Source organism: Drosophila teissieri, chromosome 2L (assembly GCF_016746235.2).
Source record: "Drosophila teissieri strain GT53w chromosome 2L, Prin_Dtei_1.1, whole genome shotgun sequence".
NCBI lineage: Eukaryota > Metazoa > Arthropoda > Insecta > Diptera > Drosophilidae > Drosophila > Drosophila teissieri.
The window spans coordinates 26,766,699-26,785,054 of NC_053029.1; the positions used below are offsets into that span (position 1 = coordinate 26,766,699).

At 50.4% G+C, this 18,356-nt stretch overlaps 1 protein-coding gene across 1 annotated transcript; it reads right to left on the reverse strand.

The window, feature by feature from the left end:
- Nucleotides 1-14,367: 14,367 nt before the first annotated feature.
- Nucleotides 14,368-16,416, reverse strand: LOC122624414. The gene is made up of 2 exons (XM_043803947.1): nt 15,711-16,416; nt 14,368-15,170 (listed from the first exon to the last, which is right to left on the reverse strand). Exons 1-2 carry the CDS (start codon nt 16,414-16,416, stop codon nt 14,368-14,370), a joined length of 1,509 nt encoding a protein of 502 aa, XP_043659882.1.
- Nucleotides 16,417-18,356: the final 1,940 nt, after the last annotated feature.

An 18,356-nucleotide genomic window follows, 5' to 3' on the forward strand; every position in this document is an offset into this window, starting at 1 on the left:
ACACCTGAGTGGGCTTGGTTGAGTCCCGTATTTCTAGTTATCACGTCTTGAAATGGAAGCTTGATTTGGAGCCTGAGTCTATAAGAGCACGTGCGGGAAGTTTTCTCCCACGTGACAATAGCCGTTCCTAAAAGGATCGACTGCCTATGGAAGGCGAAATAAACAGAAGTGTTCGAGATATCCTGCTCAGGATTGTGAGCCTACGCTGCGCTAATGCAAGCAGAAGGATTTTCTTTATTAATTATAACGAATTGTGGCGTCCCTTGCACGTAAAACAGTTGTGTCTGCTCGTGCACTCCCGAACGTGCCAGGCAGGGATCTCGGACTTGTTGCTCAAATAATGAAAGAGTGCCCTTTGGCAACTTGGACGAACAGAAGAAAATCAAAAGGCAATCCCAATTTTCTGTGGAGATTTGGGAGTATTCCAGAACAATCAAACACCCTTGAATCGTGCTCTAGGTCCTATAAGGCCGTTCCTGATTCGCCTCCTATGGTCGCTCTCAAACCGAAACTAAAGCGCTGACCATGCAGATTGGAACCCATCATTCGTAAGCGGAGATTTTCTAACAATGGAGTCAGCAGGGAATTGTTAACGTAGATCCCTGTAAATAGAAGGAAGGTGGGCCAGCGAAAATAATCTCAATCCAAGATTTCTCTGCCGCGTGGCGGAAGAGAGCAGCCCCTGGAGAACGTCTCAACGGATGGATTTCCCTTGCCTGAGAACTGGAGGCGGACAGACGGTCAATATCTTGATTTAGCTGGGAAGCACATCTTTCAAACACCGCGTACCAATGCTCATACTTGTTCTGAAGCAACGGAAGACTTCCGCTACTTCCGTCGTGAAGGGCTAATCCTGAAACTGTTTCGTCCTCCCGCTGAACTTTTCCCCATAAGGACTGAATTTGATCTAGGCGTATCTTTAACGTAAATGAATTGGGCTCGGTAGTGGATATCGTAAAAATTTGGCTCGGTCGCTGGTTGCTATAAATTCAAGGATAGCAGTGTCTAGGGTGTCCTTACTCCTGGATCTTAAATTCCCTGAGGGTCCGGCCCCTGTGTCCTTTGGACTAGGCTCCCGCCTTTGGCCTGCTCTCGGAAGCGCTAACTGAGCCGTATTTTTCTTCTGACTCGCAGCTTTCGCGGTTGACTCTGCTCTTCCGCGTCTTCGGACATAATTATATTCTTTAGAAATTAAGCGTAAAGCGTACACGAATAACAAAACGTGTAAGTCTATCGAATTGATCCTCAGAATAAAGGATGGAAAATAATTCTTTTAATTTCTTTTAATATTTAGTATAATTAGAAAGAAGAAGAAGAAAATAATTATTTTAATTTTATTTAATATTTACTCTTGTTTGTATACAAAAGTGTAAGATAAACTGTAGGATTGGAATAGACCAATGGATCCGAAAACCGTCAACTAGAGTCGGAATGTAGAAAATGTAGAAATTGGAATTTAGGGACAAAAACAAAATAGGACCATAAAATTTAGTGAGTGAAGTCGATGTGGTGGGGCCGAGTGGAGAAGTCCAGTATAAAACAAGAGAGAACGCTATAGTCGAGTTCCCCGACTATCTGATACCCGTTACTCAGCTAGTGGAAGTGCGAAGGAGAATCTTCAACACTGACAGTATTTTTCGGTTTGAGGGCGTTAGAGTGGGCGTGGCAAAAAGTTTTTTGGCAATTCGATAGAAATTTACAAGACTAATACAAAAATGAAAAAATATCAGAACATTTTTCAAAAGTGTGGGCGTGGCAGTTTTATGCGATTTGTGGGTTAGAGTGGGCGTGGCAACATGAATTAACAAACTTGCGCTGCGTCTATGTCTCTGGAGTCCGTATGTTTAATCTCAACTTCTCTAGCTTTTGTAGTTCCTGAGATCTCGACGTTCATACGGACAGACGGACATGGCCAGATCGACTCGGCTACTGATCCTGATCAAGAATATATATACTTTATATGGTCGGAAACGCTTCCTTCTGCCTGTTTTCAACGAATCTAGTATACCCTTTTACTCTACGAGTAACGGGTATAAAATATCAAAACAGTTTTTCAAAAGTGTGGGCGTGGCAGTTTTGGGTGGTTTGTGGCCGTTAGAGTGGGTGTGGCAAAAAGTTTTTTGGCAAATCGATAGAAATTTACAAGACTAATACAAAAATGAAAAAATATCAAAACCATTTTCAAAAGTGTGGGCGTGGCAGTTTTAGGCGGTTTGTGGGCGTTAAAGTGGGCGTGACAACCTGAATCGACAAACTTGCGCTGCGTCTATGTCCCTGGAGACTGTATTTATACCCGTTACTCGTAGAGTAAAAGGGTATACTAGATTCGTTGAAAAGTATGTAACAGGCAGAAGGAAGCGTTTCCGACCATATAAAGTATATATATTCTTGATCAGGATCATTAGCCGAGTCGATCTGGCCATGTCCGTCTGTCCGTCCGTCTGTCCGTCTGTCTGTCCGTCTGTCTGTCCGTCCGTATGAACGTCGAGATCTCAGGAACAACAAAAGGTAGAAAGTTGAGACTAAGCATACAGACTCCAGAGACATAGACGCAGCGCAAGTTTGTCGATTTATGTTGCCACGCCCATTCTAACGCCCACAAACCGCCCAAAACTGCCACGCCCACACTTTTAAAAAATGTTTTGATATTTTTTCATTTTTGTATTAGTCTTGTAAATTTCTATCGATTTGCCAAAAAAACTTTTTGCCACGCCCACTCTAACGCCCACAAACCGCCAAAAACTGTCAGTGCTGAAGACTCTCCTTCGCTATTCCACTAGCTGAGTAACGGGTATCAGATAGTCGGGGAACTCGACTATAGCGTTCTCTCTTGTTTTAATCTCAACTTTCTAGCTTTTGTAGTTCCTGAGATCTCGACGTTCATACGGACGGACGGACAGACGGACATGGCCAGATCGTCTTGGCTATTGATCCTGATCAAGAATATATATACTTTATATGGTCGGAAGCGCTTCCTTCTGCCTGTTACATACTTTTCAACGAATCTAGTATACCCTTTTACTCTACGAGTAATGGGTATAATGACGAGGGAGTTTCTGCTGGCCAAAGCAAAGTGCATAGATGACCAGTAAAAGCACACGGTGATCTGTCACCCAACGGTGAGATTCCTAGTAGTAAAAACTTCGGTAGTTCCGAGGGGCTTGTAGTTCACTTCAGGAAGAGTTTCCTTTATTTCAGAAAAATATGCTACGAGAGTAGAAGTCTATCGTAAAAGTGATAAGTAAGAGTCATCGGATGTTAAGACTGAAAAGAAATTGTGGCCAGCGGTCCCTAAAGGAGAAAAACGAAACTCCCTTTTCTTAAGAGAGCGAGCGGATCCCTCACCCGTTTAGGGACGCATACGAAGTTGGCGCAAGCATCGTTTAATATAATTTGGTGGAACGAACACCAAACAAAACATCTGAGCTAGGTGCACGTATCTCTTACCAAGCCCCGAGGGCGAGGGCCCCTCATCGCAAGTATGAGCATGGAGGAGATGCAGAATTAACGTCAACGAAGAGAATCGAGAATGAATGCCACGTAAATTCGCAAAACAGAGGGAATGGTCTCTCCGCTTTGACGGAGGAGAATAACCTCTCGAATTGTGGAACATGTGGATTGATCCATAAACACGTTCGGCTTGGACCTAAACATGATTCCCGAGCAATGCCGGAATTGAAGTAGAGGAAGGCTTTAAAATGGTTCAATTCACCAACAGACACTGGAGGGCTTGGGCCGAGTTCATAGAGAGTTTCAGGACATACTTTCTGTCCAGGGGATACTTTGTGAAACTTGTAGACAAGGTGAGGCAAAGGATGCAATGTTTTCAAGAAATACATGGTCGAGGTGCAGACCCTAATAAGAACTCTGATATACGGGAAAAGGAAGAGCTAGAGAAAATTAAGGAGAAGGCCGGCAGACCTACGAATAGCGTTGGGATCCTACCACGTGGACAACATAGAGGCACTCATGATCCTGGCAGACGATTACGATGAGCTGCACAAGGCACGGAAAGTTTCGGGGAAGAACACAAATTTAGAGGAATCAGAACTTCGGATGCAGAACAGGACACTTGTAGAAGGTGTGAGGACGAACAAGGCACACCGGCCCAGGACCATTGTGCACAATCTAACGCGGTCCAGTCCAGGCGACAGAACACAATCCTTAGGAGGCCGCCAGACACGACCCAAAGACACAACGACACCAAACGATTCGCGTCAAGACCAAAACCTTGTTGCTAATCCGCAGGAAGCCTGTCGCAGGTGCGATGGACTATTGGGCAAGAGGCTGCCGGAATCAGAGGCTCCTGTTCTGATGGATGTACGGAAGAGTAAGCAACATATGTATGGAATGCTGCCAGAAATCGGGACATGGCCAGCGATCTCAGCCGCAGCGAGGCGAGCAGGGATCGCAAGGGGCCGCCTCTCCAAACGATCTGGAAAATTAATGGAAGAGGAGCAGCAGTTGTGCGCAGCGGTGACGATTGGTGAGGACACATACAAGGTCACGATCGTAAGAAAAGAACTGGCGGACAAGCTGGCTGCCCGAGGAACGATTACAGGGCTATGACGGCAAGTTAGGTTTGGCAGATGAAGGGTGCAGCGAGAGCCGTATACAGCTCGAGGTAGAAGTCTAATTCGGCAACAAACGACTCTTCATGCGCCTCCTGATACTACCCGGAGTAGTGGATGCGCTGGTGCTAGGATAGCATTTCCTCACGCAAGTCGGTGCCGAAATCAGGTGCGCCGGTCACGAAATTCGGATACTGGACAGGAACAGGCACAACGGGTGGCTCAAGAAGAAGCTGTCGGTCTAAGCTGCGGTCTAAAATGACGGCGAAGGAGACGACGTGGATAAATTTCGGGAACAGAGCTCGTGGAATTCCGGTTGGCTGAACCAACAAGTATAGCGGAGCACACGATAACCCTGAAGGATGATAAACCGAATAAGCAGAGATATTACCCTAAGGGAATAAGGCAAAAATAATGCGAACGTAGACGAACTTCTGTAAATAGTCATAGAGCTCTCAAAAAGCCCGAACAGCTTGCACATAGTCGTGGAGAAGAAGAAAACGGGGAAATGGAGACAGTGCGTAGTCTCTCCCTAGACGAACACAAAAGAAACCTAAGGGAAGTGTTCCGTACGGACCCAGAAAAGGTAGCAGCCAAATGCCAGTTAGGACCACCCTCATCGGTCCGCGAGCTGAGACAATACCTTGGAGTTGCACCTTGGTAGCGCCGTTTCGTGCCTGACTTCGCACTCATTGTGAGGCCAGTTGAACAAGGTGGCAGATGCGCTATCAAGGCAGCCACTACCAGAGTCGGTGGCCATAATACCAGAGACACTACGAAGAACGTATAGTCGGTTAAAGTCCCGAAAGTGGTGATCACGGACAAGGGTGTGCAGCTTAAGAGCCGGGCGTTCAAGAAGTTCCTCAACAACATGGGGATAAAGCAGCAGCTTACGGCATCATATACCCCGCAGGCGAATCCGACGGAGATAGCGAGCCGCACAGTGTAGACAATGATAGTACAGAACCAGAGAAATTGGGATGAAAGCTGTCCGTACCAGATTGTGGAGTTCGTATCGCCAGTCATCTGTAATTTCTGTCACCGGAAGGACAGAAAAGAACGCACGCTACACATCTGCGAGCACATCTGAAGCCACAGGGGCAGGTGGAAGATGATAGCGAGAACGGGGATGCGGATTCGACGGTATGAGGAAAGAAGAATATGCAGTAGAACCATTAGTACCCGAGAAAGGACGGAGCCAATCTTCCGTTTTAGCGTCAGGCCAAAGCCGGAGTCAACGGAGACTCGCCGCGAGCAAGCCGTAATACTGCGTCTTACAAACATACCCGAGATCGACTGTTTATTCGTCTGGCCATCGCCGAAGTCAAGAGTTTCCTTTTTTTTTTTTACGCGCGATTCCCACGGCCACACCTCCCGCCCAACCGACCAAGGGGCGCTGCCGTGTATCGTACGGCTCGAATCGCGGGAAGATAGACGCGATATAGAAGACAGTAAAGGACGAGGAAATATATGTATTCTAGTAAGATCCGACGCTCTTAGACCATTAGAGGTCCATTGTGATACCGTGTGTGTTTTTCCCTTTTACCCGTCGAGGTTCGTGGGAAGTTTAAAGTTTCCCCAGCCAGAGGCGCTGGTGAATTTTCGTATCCGATGTGGATCGGTGTCGGATAGGTCGGACGTGTCTATCAGGAAACTGCTTAATAGTTGAGCAAGTTTTTTCGCTTGCAGTGCTGGGCAGTGGCGTAGTAGATGCTCTGCCGTTTCTTCCATTTCTTCGTCCCTACAGCTACGGCAGAAATCATTATACGGGGCATTTAGTCTTCTGGCATGGGTGCCTATCAACCAATGCCCTGTGATAACTCTCATGGCATTGCTGAGGTTTGCTCTGGTCAGCCTTAAGAGCTTTGACGTTCTTTTTGGGTTTATTTTTGGCCATATTTGGCGTGTTAGGCGACAATGTGTGGTATTTTCCCATATTGTCTGTTTGTTTCGGTTTAGGTTTTCCCTAAGTAGTAGTTTAAAGGCATACCCATGCCCTCCATCTAGTTCATCTGCGATAGAGTTGCCTTCTATGTCCCTGTGTCCGGGTACCCATATAAGGCTGATTACGAATTGTTGTGTCATCTCGTGTAAAGATGATCGGCAATTCGATACTGTTTCTGAATGGCTTGAGATTGAGCCAATCGATTTGATAGCTGCTTGGCTATCACTGAAATGTTTACGTGTGAGCTTTCCGGTTTTAGTGGTTTCAAATGCTTTAGGGCCTCCATTATTGCTGCTTCTTCAGCTTGGAAGACGCTGCAATGATCGGGGAGTCTAAACGAGATGCGTAGGCCTAGTTGTTCGGAGTAAACTCCTCTTCCTACTCTGTTCTGTAGTTTTGACCCGTCCGTATAGAAGCATATAGCATTCTAGGGGACAGGTGTCTGTGAGTTCCATTCGTCCCTTTCTGGGATAATTGTGTTGAACGGTCTTTCTATGTACTCCGCAGGAGTGCAGTAGTCTGTCCTGGAGGGGACTATTTGAGTGTGTTTTAGGATACTTCTTGTGGGTTCCAATGTTTGGTATCTCTAAGCCTGATTGCCGCTACTGTAGCCTGTTCCATGCCAGCTAGTTCTGGTACTGATTACGAAATTGAATTATTCAAGAATTTATTAAAATCCACCGCTGGATTTGGCAAAACAAAATAAATTCGGAGCGCAGAAAAAAAAACACGACCGTTCGCTTTGAAGCTAGTCAAATGATGTTGTTACCACCTTGGAAAGGTAAAATCACCACCGTCGGGCTCTCCATCCCGACAGGACCTTAGAACGGACGCAACCAGAGGCCTGGACTCCAGCGGCAGGTCTCCGCTAAAACGGTGGCCGGTAGGCCGTCTTGGATCCGAATGGCATATAGGCACACCTTCCGCCACCAAACACGCGTGGCCGCGGCATTACCTGGCGAGCGATCACTTCCACGACGGAGGAGAGACCCACCACGGGAAATCGAATTATGGTGTTAAATCGAGTCAAATAAAGATCAAGGAAAAGACGAGTGCTAAGTGATGTGATGACGTTTATTATAAATTTGGTGTGAAGAACACACGAAATCATCTAAGCTAGCCGCACGTATCTCGTTGTGAGCAGACCAATTCAACGTTTCGTAACAAGTGATTCAGATTTAACTGAATCAGGCGTAACATGATGATGATGATGGCCTTCGTGCTTTTCTGACCGGCCATGGGCAAATCCGTGTGCCCGATTGGTTAATGGTGGCTTGGTTCTATCTGCTTGCGCACAAGAAGCACTTAGCCTAGTTTGGGCACTCTGCGGCCTTGTGTCCAGCGGTCCCGCACCTGAAGCAGCACTGGCATCTGTTAACAGCGCATTTACAGTGGGCCGCTATTGGCCATCCTTTAGGCCTTTAAAGCACCTTTTAAGGAGTTTTAAAACTCCCCACAAAACGAGGTGCAGGAAAGCTGCCTAACAACAGCGAAGAAGGCTGGAATGCAGGAGGAGTCAAGGGCATCCAGATCAAACGGGAAATAATTGGACCTTGACCCCGGCAAGCGGACAGCCCGTGATCCAACGGTAGCTAGCTGGACCTTGAACTCGAGGCGACGAAGGGAATAGAGGTCGAACGGTAACGGTGTGGACTTTGGACATGCACAAAGAGGACGCACTGTGAACAAACAAGACATTGGTAGTCCTTGGACCCGAGCGGGCCATGTGCAAAACTCATCAGTTCATCCTCTGTGGTTAGCTCGTCGAAGTTACGAATCAGGAACACCTTGGCCTGCGTCCCCGTGCGAAGGCTAGCGCGGTTTCCGAGAGCCGCTCCCATGTCCAACCTGACCTCCTGCGTTTTCTCTTGGGAAGAGATGTATAACTTAAGAAGCAGTTCGTCTTTGGCCGTCCTCTTAACCCTGGTAACGCTTTCTTCAAAGGCGTACTGCCCTCTTGTGACCAACGATAGCACGCCAGATGGTGCGCATCAGGCCCCTCTCTCAGTGGTTTCTTCTTGGTCGTCTCTGCCGGTCACTGTTGTAGCCTAGCCTGTGGCTTTTTGCCCATGACGATGGCTTGGAGCGGAATGCTGGGTCGGCGCTGTGGTTCCGTGTCCTCTTCTGGTTTAATCTCTGGGCTTTTGGCGCGGACACGCGCTGTGCGATCCTTTGATTTGGTACCAGGGTTGCCCGCACTCGTTTCGTGACAGCTAGAAGGTCCTAAAGGTTTAGTCTTTAGGCTTGTATCCACTCTTGAGGTGCGATCAACATGCATAGCTTACTCCTCCAGCAGCATATCGTTCTGGGAGAGGTCTTTGGACCTTGGACCCTTTGCTGGATGCCGTAAGCTCATCCTTGTGGGTGCACTTGCTGCATTGTCTGATCCGATGGCCAAGTGAGCCGCCGTCGGGGCGGGGAATGATTGGGAGGGCCTCCAGGACATGTGTGGCTGCCTCCTGGGGGGGTATTGTTTTTTTTTTACCTTCTGCTAGGTGTGCTACAGGCCGATACGGCTCAAATGCAGACCATTCCGACGGGCTTGTTGGCATTGTTGCTCGACTGATCGTGTACAGGCGCAGGCCACCTAGCCGCCCACTTGGGTGGGTGTGAACGGTGATGCCTCACCGGTGAATGTTATACTCGGATACCTTGAGTTTCCCGGAGTTTCCATGAGCTGTTGCCAAGGATACCCATCAGCAGCCAAGAAAAGTATGCTACGACCGGTGAAATGATTGCATGCCAATTTACGAAGTAGCTAGCTTTTGACAACTTGCGATTGCACGCTCCCAGAAAGCGCCACCTGTGCTTGGGAACGCAGCGGCTGAACAGATCTACCAGACCGCTGAGTACTAGCCGTTCTGCCGAGGCGCGGAGAATTCGAAGGTTTTCCGAGAGCACCAACGCAATGCGCCCGACCACTGTCTGTGTGCCGACAGACTTTTTTTGTTTCGGCCAAAAAACTGGATCAGTGCATTAGCACATGTTTCGCTGTTTCCACCGCATTAGAGCAGTAGAGGCATTGGATTGACTCTACGTGGCAAAACCGAAATAGGTAGGCCTGAAAACAGCCATAGTGAGAAACTGTGTTAAACTAAGATTTTATTATGGCAGTCTGTCCATACTGCAAAGGGATGAGCTGGTAGGACCACCTCCCTCGTTTCAACGTTTGCCATCTGCTTTACCACTCTCCAGCAGCCATTTGTGAGCCTTTAGCCAGGTAGCGCCTTCCCGAACTAGGCACAGAGCCTTGATCTAAAGGTCAATATGCGACATGCCTGCCAGAGCTAGTGCTGCGTCTTTCTGTTCCGAATCCTCTTATAAGCTTAATTGCCAGAGACCGTAACACCGATCGCGCTCCTTTCAGATATGATCCTTTGGTGGTGACGGCGTTTTTTACGTCCAGTGTGTCGATTAGGCAATATTCCATCCTGTCACCTAATCATCTGTCACCATCTAGGGCGTTCTTAGAATATTTTTTTTCATTCAATAGAATGAAAAGCCGTATTGCTGACTTCCTAGGTTAGTGATGATCTCGGTGAAAGTCTCTATTCGAGCATATAGTATTCGTTCGAATAAATGACCAACGAAATCCAGTAGGCATAATGGGTGTCGTCGTGCGTCACATGGAGTTGCCTTAAACGGCTACCCCACGCATTGGTTCCCGAAAGAAAGGGCAGACTAATCCGTGGTAGTAGAACACGTTTTATTCTGGAAGAATTCAATGTTTCACAATTGCAACTAACTTAACTTATTAGCTCACCGCAGTGTGTCCTCCAACTCTTACACGACAATGAAAAGCTAAATTTTCCCGGCAATTTACAATGGCGAAAAACAATGTGCCCAGACACATATGGGCTTACAAATCCTTCCACATTCGGACTTCTCAAAAATACTGACTAGCCTATCGATAACAATATTCGATCCGCGACATCCCCAACCTCGTGAAGAACCGCTTCACTTAAATCCAAAACTGCAAGTTTAGAGACGGGTCGCATCATTGTCCTAGATAGGCCGTTGTCGTTCACGCGCACCTTAGCGCGTCTGACGACTCCATCAGCTCCGCTGTAGATCTCCTCCACGATGCCCTTGCGCCACTCTCGTCGGGCCAAGGCAGGATCGCAGACGAAGACCATATCACCCTGGTGGATGGGCTCCGTTCGGCGGCACCACTTCTCGCGGCGCACAAGCGTAGGCAGGTACTCCATGACCCACCTCCTTCAGACACGGTCTCGTAGCAGGCGAGCAATCCTCCACTGCTTCCTCGTAGAACCCTCCTTGGGCAGCTCCGCATCCAATCCAGGCGTATCCGGCAGATTGGCTACTCCCTTGAGTAGATCGTTTGGCGTCAACGGCGCCTCCTGGTCCGTATCCACAGGCAAGTGGGTGAGCGGACGCGAGTTTACAATATTCTCCGCCTCAATCAGGAAACTCTCCAATACATGGTCCCTCGGCGCAACTTCCTTCAGGTATGACGCAGTACTCTCTTGACGCACTGCACCATGCGCTCCCAAACTCCGCCCTCAGACGGGTTCGCTGGACAATTAAAAACCCATTCAATGCTTCTGCTTGACAACTCACTCTGAAGCTTCTCCATCTCGAATACGTCACCAAAGCGCCTGGCTTCCCTGTCAGCTCCCACGAAGTTCTTGCCGTTATCGCTGCGCAGTCTATATACTGGCCCTCTACGGCAGACGAAGTTCCTGATCGCAATTATGCAGGAATCCGTCGACAGGTCATGCGCCAGCTCCAGGTGAATCGCTGTGGTCCTCACCAGGCGACTGAAGCTCGAGAATCTCTGAAACGGAATAACAAAATCGTCTGCCGCAACTAATGCAAACTCACTGGGCATCTCTTCTTCATCAGGGGCATCTGGAACACGCTCAGTTCCTTCCTTAGGCCCCGGCCAGCTGTCTGCTGGCTGCCTCAAAAATGCAGGTCCTCTTAGCCACCTTGATTCCTGGCTAGGGTCGACTCCTTTCTGCGACCGCGTCGCATCATCAGCCGCATTGTCGGCTGTAGGCACCCATCTCCATTGGGAAACCTTCGACGACTCCAAAATCTCCGCCACTCGGTTGCCAACAAACTGCTTATACCGGCGGTGGGTGCTGCCGATCCATCTCAGCACCGTCTTAGAGTCCGTCCATAACACCAGGTCCGTGATGACCACACTGTGCTCCTCCTTGACAGTGTTCATCAGCCTGGTTCCAAGAACTGCAGCCTGCAGCTGCAGCCGTGGGATCGTCATCGTTCTCATTGGGGCACACTTCGTCTTCGCACTCACGAAGCTCACCTGCACGTCGTCGTCCTCATATGTGACCCTCCAATAGGCCACCGCCGCGAATGCTGCCTGACTAGCATCCACAAAGACGTGCAACTCTACGGCCCGGACTGCTCCACGCCCAAAATAATGGCGCGGACATCGGAACTGTCCCACGGCGTTCATCTCTTTGCGCCAAATCGCAAAGGCTTTGCTTAACTCCTCCGGTAGTGGTTCGTCCCACTGGATCTTCTGCCTCCAAATCTCTCGCAGCAGCAGCTTCGCTGTAACCATGAGGCAGCACAGGAATCCCAGGGGATCAAACGTTGACATCGCCAGGCTCAAATATTCCCTCTTCGTAGGGACTCGATCTCCACTCAGGACGCTGCTTGGCACTCGATGATACTCCACGTTGAATCTGAAGTCATATGTTGCTACTTGCCAACGCATTCCGAGGATCTTCTCTTCAGCCTCACCCCATCCGACGCTCTTGACTCGACCAGGTCCCAAAGCCGTCTCCACGGTGGGTGAGCTGGATGAAAACTTGCATAATTCGAATCCAGCATCCTTGTGTATCTCCTTCACTCGGGTAGATACGCTGATAGCCTCGCTCTCTGTAGCGAAACTGTCCACGTAGTCATCGACATAATGGTAGTCGGTGATGGCCTTGACCGCTCTCGGATCCGAATCCCGATACTTCAGGGCATAGTCTTCACGTAATGCGCAGCGCTCGGCGAGCAGGCTGCTCCAAACGTCATTACGTTCATCTCGTAGACATCCGGATCTCTCTCGTCGTCGCCATCTCTCCAGAGGAATCGTTGGGAACATCTATCCTCGGGTCGGATCAGCACTTGGTGGAACATCTCCTTGATGTCACCGCAGACTCCGACGGCTCCCTCTCTGAAGTGAAAGAGCACAGCTGGCAAAGGCTTATAGTGCTGAGGCCCTTTGTCCAGCTCCGAGTTTAGCGAGGTTCCTCCAACTTTGGCTGCAGCATCAAACACGAGCCGTACCTTGCCGGGCTTGTTTGGGTTTTCGACACCAAAATGTGGCAAATACCATAGGCGATCGCTCCTTACCGCGACCTCCTCCGGCTGCAGCCTCCTCGCGTATCCTTTAGACACGTAATCCTTTATAATCCGATCGTATTCCTGCGCCAACGGCTTGTTGCGCTTCATCTTCTTCTCGACGTTGACCAGCCTCCTGTACGCCATCTCATAGCTCGGTGGCAGCACAACGTGGTCGTCCTTCCAGAGTAATCCCGTCTGGGCTTTCCAACTCCACTTATCTTCAGACTCACCACGTTGGTAGGCTCTCTGGTTGCCTTACCTCCAAACCATTGGATATTTAGCTGCCGACGCTCTCCTTGCACTCCAAGATCCCTTCGTAGCTCGTCGTCGATCATCGTGACGGAGGATTCCTCATCTAGGAGCGCATACGTATCCACCTTTCGCCCCGCTCCGTACAGCGTAACCGGCAGTATACGGAACAGTAGACGGCCTCCTTCGGCGTCAACGCAGCTCAAATTCCTCTGCATGGGCGCACCCGCTTCACGCGGAGCTCCTCTCTCCAGGCTGTTGCTGGGAACGGCCGGCTGCCGGTTCCTGTCCTGGTCCCTGTGACCACCTCGTAGCGAAGGCCTCCTGGCCGGGCTGCGTCTGGAAAATGCTGGCTGCTGGTTCCCTTCGTGGCGTCTGAAGCCACCTCGCTGCAGCAGCCTTCGCTTCTCGTCCGCACCATGTAGCAGACGGTGATGCTCCCTTCGGCATCCATTAATCTTGCGTATAGCAGGATCTAGCCGTGTGCCCACTTCGCAGGCAGTTGAAGCAGAGCCGATGCCTCTTCACATTGCTCCACCTTTCCTGTGGCGAAGCTCCAATAAATTCTCTGCAGTTCAATATTCCATGCTGTCCTCCACAGATGGGACAACCTCCATGCCGATCATCCTGTTGATCGCATTCATTATGGTCGACGCTTGCATGTAGAAGTCGACGCCTCGGCTCCTTTCCCTCGACGTCCAAAACCGTGCACACCACGTTTGCGTACTCCTGTAGCCACGCGCTGAAGTCGACTACAGTGGGAAAGGGCGCAATCGTTGCAGCATGCCTGGCCCAGTCCACTTGCTTGCTCGTTGGCAGCTTGGCCACAAGCTCCTCCATGAGGGTTGGGTTCCCCAGGTGCTGCTCCGCCTTCGCTGACTGCAAGAAGGCCGCGAGGTTACTCACTCGGGTTGCGAAGGGAATGATCTTCGCCAAATTGTGCTCCGAAATTGGCTGCACCTCTCGCACGTTGTTGAGCTGGCTGCGTATAAGCTGCTCCGGTCGGCCGAACCTAAAGCGCAGCTGCTCCATCACGGCGCTGACATTCCCTGGACTAATCAATAGCGCCTTCACTGCCTAGCGCGCTTCATCCTTCAGCGCCTTCAACAACCTCTGGTTGTTCTCCAGGTCCGTGCAGTTGTACGCTCGGGTCGTCTCCACGAACGCACAGCTGAAGATCGGCCACTCCTCGGGCTGCCCTCCAACTATAGGCAAGTCCGGAAGCTTCCTTGGCCCATATGCTCCCTGAATTCCACTCGGCGTCGTCGCGGCTTAGGATCCGACAAGTGGCAATGCTGTTGCCGCATTGTGGATGCTCACGCCCGGTAGCACGAGTCCATGCGTTGGCTGCGCAGTGCCTGTTGCACACAGTGGCTCCACAAAATAGTTGCTAGTCGTTAGCAATGGGGGTCCACTTGAAGATGGCGGCAGCGTGCAGGCCGCACCGCTCGCACCGTCACCGTTGTATGGCACCGACCCGACCCCGTTATGTAAGGCCTCTCCGTTAGATGTGGGTATTGGCTGGCCGCTCCAAAATGGCGGCCGCCCCGACGCTCCACTGTTGGCGCCAACTGCGCTTGGGCCAACTGCGATTGGCGCGCAATTGGCGGTGCTCACACTTTCCAGGGGTCTAGCCTTCTCCAGCTCTCTCTCCAACGCTGCGATCCTCTCCATGAGTTCCAACGCGAGGGGCTGGTTCACCTCCGGTACTGAACTCGCAGCTGTGACAGCTGTACTTCTAGGTTGGGAAGCTACTGTAGTCACCGTAGTGGCCGGGCAAGGAATCGACGCCGCCGTGATGTTCACCCGCGTCCGAGTTCCTGCTCCACTACTAGCTGGCTGCTGACTCACTGTTGTTATAGGGGTGGCTTCCCCTCCGATCAGCCGGGCACTCTTTCTGGGGGAATGCTGCATCTTCCCCAGCTCCAAAATGGCGGCGCCTCTGCGCGTCCAAAATGGCGTCTCTGACGCCTCGTGCCGCTGGCTGCGGCCACGGATGCTTGGCGCTCCTTGCGCCTTCTGACCGCTGGCTGCGGTCTCCACAAATGACGCTTCTTGCGTCTCCTTGTCGCTGGCTGCGACCCGTTCGTACCGGCGTTCGACGCTGGCTGCGTCCCTCTATGTCGCTGACTGCGACGCCACTGTCGCTGGCTGCGACTCCTCTGCCGGTACGTAGCGCTGGCTGCGCTCAAACAAATCCTCCTCGCTGGCCGTCTAAACCGTCACTCCAGCTCCGGCAACTCTCTAGCTGGCCGTCTAAACCGTCATTCCAGCGCAAGTTGCCCCTGCAGTCGCCCTAGGACTGCGAATAAAAGGCTGTCGTCGTGCGTCACATGGAGTTGCCTTAAACGGCTACCCCACGCATTGGTTCCCGAAAGAAAGGGCACACTAATCCGTGGTAGTAGAACACGTTTTATTCTGGAAGAATTCAATGTTTCACAATTGCAACAAACTTAACTTATTAGCTCACCGCAGTGTGTCCTCCAACTCTTACACGACAATGAAAAGCTAAATTTTCCCGGCAATTTACAATGGCGAAAAACAATGTGCCCAGACACATTCGGACTTCTCAAAAATACTAACTAGCCTATCAATAACAATATTCGATCCGCGACAATGGGCGACAGATTCTTGCAGCATGTGCTGCATTCCCTGGATTCCACTCGGCGTCGTCGCGGCGTAGGATCCGACAAGTGGCAATGCTGTTGCCGCATTGTGGATGCTCACGCCCGGTAGCACGAGTCCATGCGCTGGCTGCGCAGTGCCTGTTGCACACAGTGGCTCCACAAAATAGTTGCTAGTCGTTAGCAATGGCGGTCCACTTGAAGATGGCGGCAGCGTGCAGGCCGCACCGCTCGCACCGTCACCGTTGTATGGCACCGACCCGACCCCGTTATGTAAGGCCTCTCCGTTAGATGTGGGTATTGGCTGGCCGCTCCAAAATGGCGGCCGCCCCGACGCTCCACTGTTGGCGCCAACTGCGCTTGGGCCAACTGCGATTGGCGCGCAATTGGCGGTGCTCACACTTTCCAGGGGTTTAGCCTTCTCCAGCTCTCTCTCCAACGCTGCGATCCTCTCCATGAGTTCCAACGCGAGGGGCTGGTTCACCTCCGGTACTGAACTCGCAGCTGTGACAGCAGTACTTCTAGGTTGGGAAGCTACTGTAGTCACCGTAGTGGCCGGGCAAGGAATCGACGCCGCCGTGATGTTCACCCGCGTCCGAGTTCCTGCTCCACTACTGGCTGGCTGCTGACTCACTGTTGTTATAGGGGTGGCTTCCCCTCCGATCAGCCGGGCACTCTTTCTGGGGGAATGCTGCATCTTCCCCAGCTCCAAAATGGCGGCGCCTCTGCGCGTCCAAAATGGCGTGTCTGACGCCTCGTGCCGCTGGCTGCGGCCACGGATGCTTGGCGCTCCTTGCGCCTTCTGACCGCTGGCTGCGGTCTCCACAAATGACGCTTCTTGCGTCTCCTTGTCGCTGGCTGCGACCCGTTCGTACCGGCGTTCGACGCTGGCTGCGTCCCTCTATGTCGCTGACTGCGACGCCACTGTCGCTGGCTGCGACTCCTCTGCCGGTACGTAGCGCTGGCTGCGCTCAAACAAATCCTCCTCGCTGGCCGTCTAAACCGTCACTCCAGCTCCGGCAACTCTCTAGCTGGCCGTCTAAACCGTCATTCCAGCGCAAGTTGCCCCTGCAGTCGCCCTAGGACTGCGAATAAAAGGCTGTCGTCGTGCGTCACATGGAGTTGCCTTAAACGGCTACCCCACGCATTGGTTCCCGAAAGAAAGGGCAGACTAATCCGTGGTAGTAGAACACGTTTTATTCTGGAAGAATTCAATGTTTCACAATTGCAACTAACTTAACTTATTAGCTCACCGCAGTGTGTCCTCCAACTCTTACACGACAATGAAAAGCTAAATTTTCCCGGCAATTTACAATGGCGAAAAACAATGTGCCCAGACACATTCGGACTTCTCAAAAATACTAACTAGCCTATCGATAACAATATTCGATCCGCGACAATGGGCGACAGATTCTTGCAGCATGTGTTGGGTCCTTGCCTTTCGGCAACAGAACTAAATTCTGAAAATGTCTGGTCTTCCCAGCGGCACTGCCTTCACAACTGCTCCAGGAATTCCCTTCAGGCCAGAAGCTTTGTTTAGCTTGATTTGCTGGCTGAACCGACCACTTCAACGCAAGGAAAATGCGACAGGTGCTATTGCTGTTGGCCGTCATATGTGGGGTAGTAACGCCGTTGAAATAGGAACACATTCACTGGGAATCCTGGTTCTTAATCAGTGTGTTATCCATTCGCAGGCTCGTCGACCATTAACCGCAGCAGTGAAGCGAAAATTAAAGTAAGATTATGTAAGATAAGGAAGCACGAATTTTTACTTAAGCCAGGCGGGGTGGTGTTAGATGTTAATTTCATTACCCTCCGAACCGTAGTCTTCCGAATAGTACATTTTTTGAAAGACTCCAAATGTTTTTAAATATGTATCACCTTATTTTGCTCCACTGCCCTGAAGAAGTTAGACTTTGAATTTCATCTTAATAGAAAACCCATTTTTAATTATCAATATACTACTTTGTTTCTCTCAATTCTTATTTCATTTCTTGCTGGTACATTGTTTTAAAAAATTATAATAAGCATAGGCTGTTATCTAATCATTATACCCGTTACTCGTAGAGTAAAAGGGTATACTAGATTCGTTGAAAAGTATGTAACAGGCAGAAGGAAGCGTTTCCGGCCATATAAAGTATATATATTCTTGATCAGGATCAGTAGCCGAGTCGATCTGGCCATGTCCGTCTGTCCGTCCGTCTGTCCGTCTGTCTGTCCGTCTGTCTGTCCGTCCGTCTGTCTGTCCGTCTGTCCGTCCGTCTGTCCGTCCGTATGAACGTCGAGATCTCAGGAACTACAAAAGCTAGAAAGTTGAGATTAAGCATACAGACTCCAGGGACATAGACGCAGCGCAAGTTTGTCGATTCATGTTGCCACGCCCACTATAACGCCCACAAACCGCCAAAAACTGCCACGCCCACACTTTTAAAAAATGTTTTGATATTTTTTCATTTTTGTATTAGTCTTGTAAATTTCTATCGATTTGCCAAAAAAACTTTTTGCCACGCCCACTCTAACGCCCACAAACCGCCAAAAACTGACAGTGCTGAAGACTCTCCTTCGCTATTCCACTAGCTGAGTAACGGGTATCAGATAGTCGGGGAACTCGACTATAGCGTTCTCTCTTGTTTTATA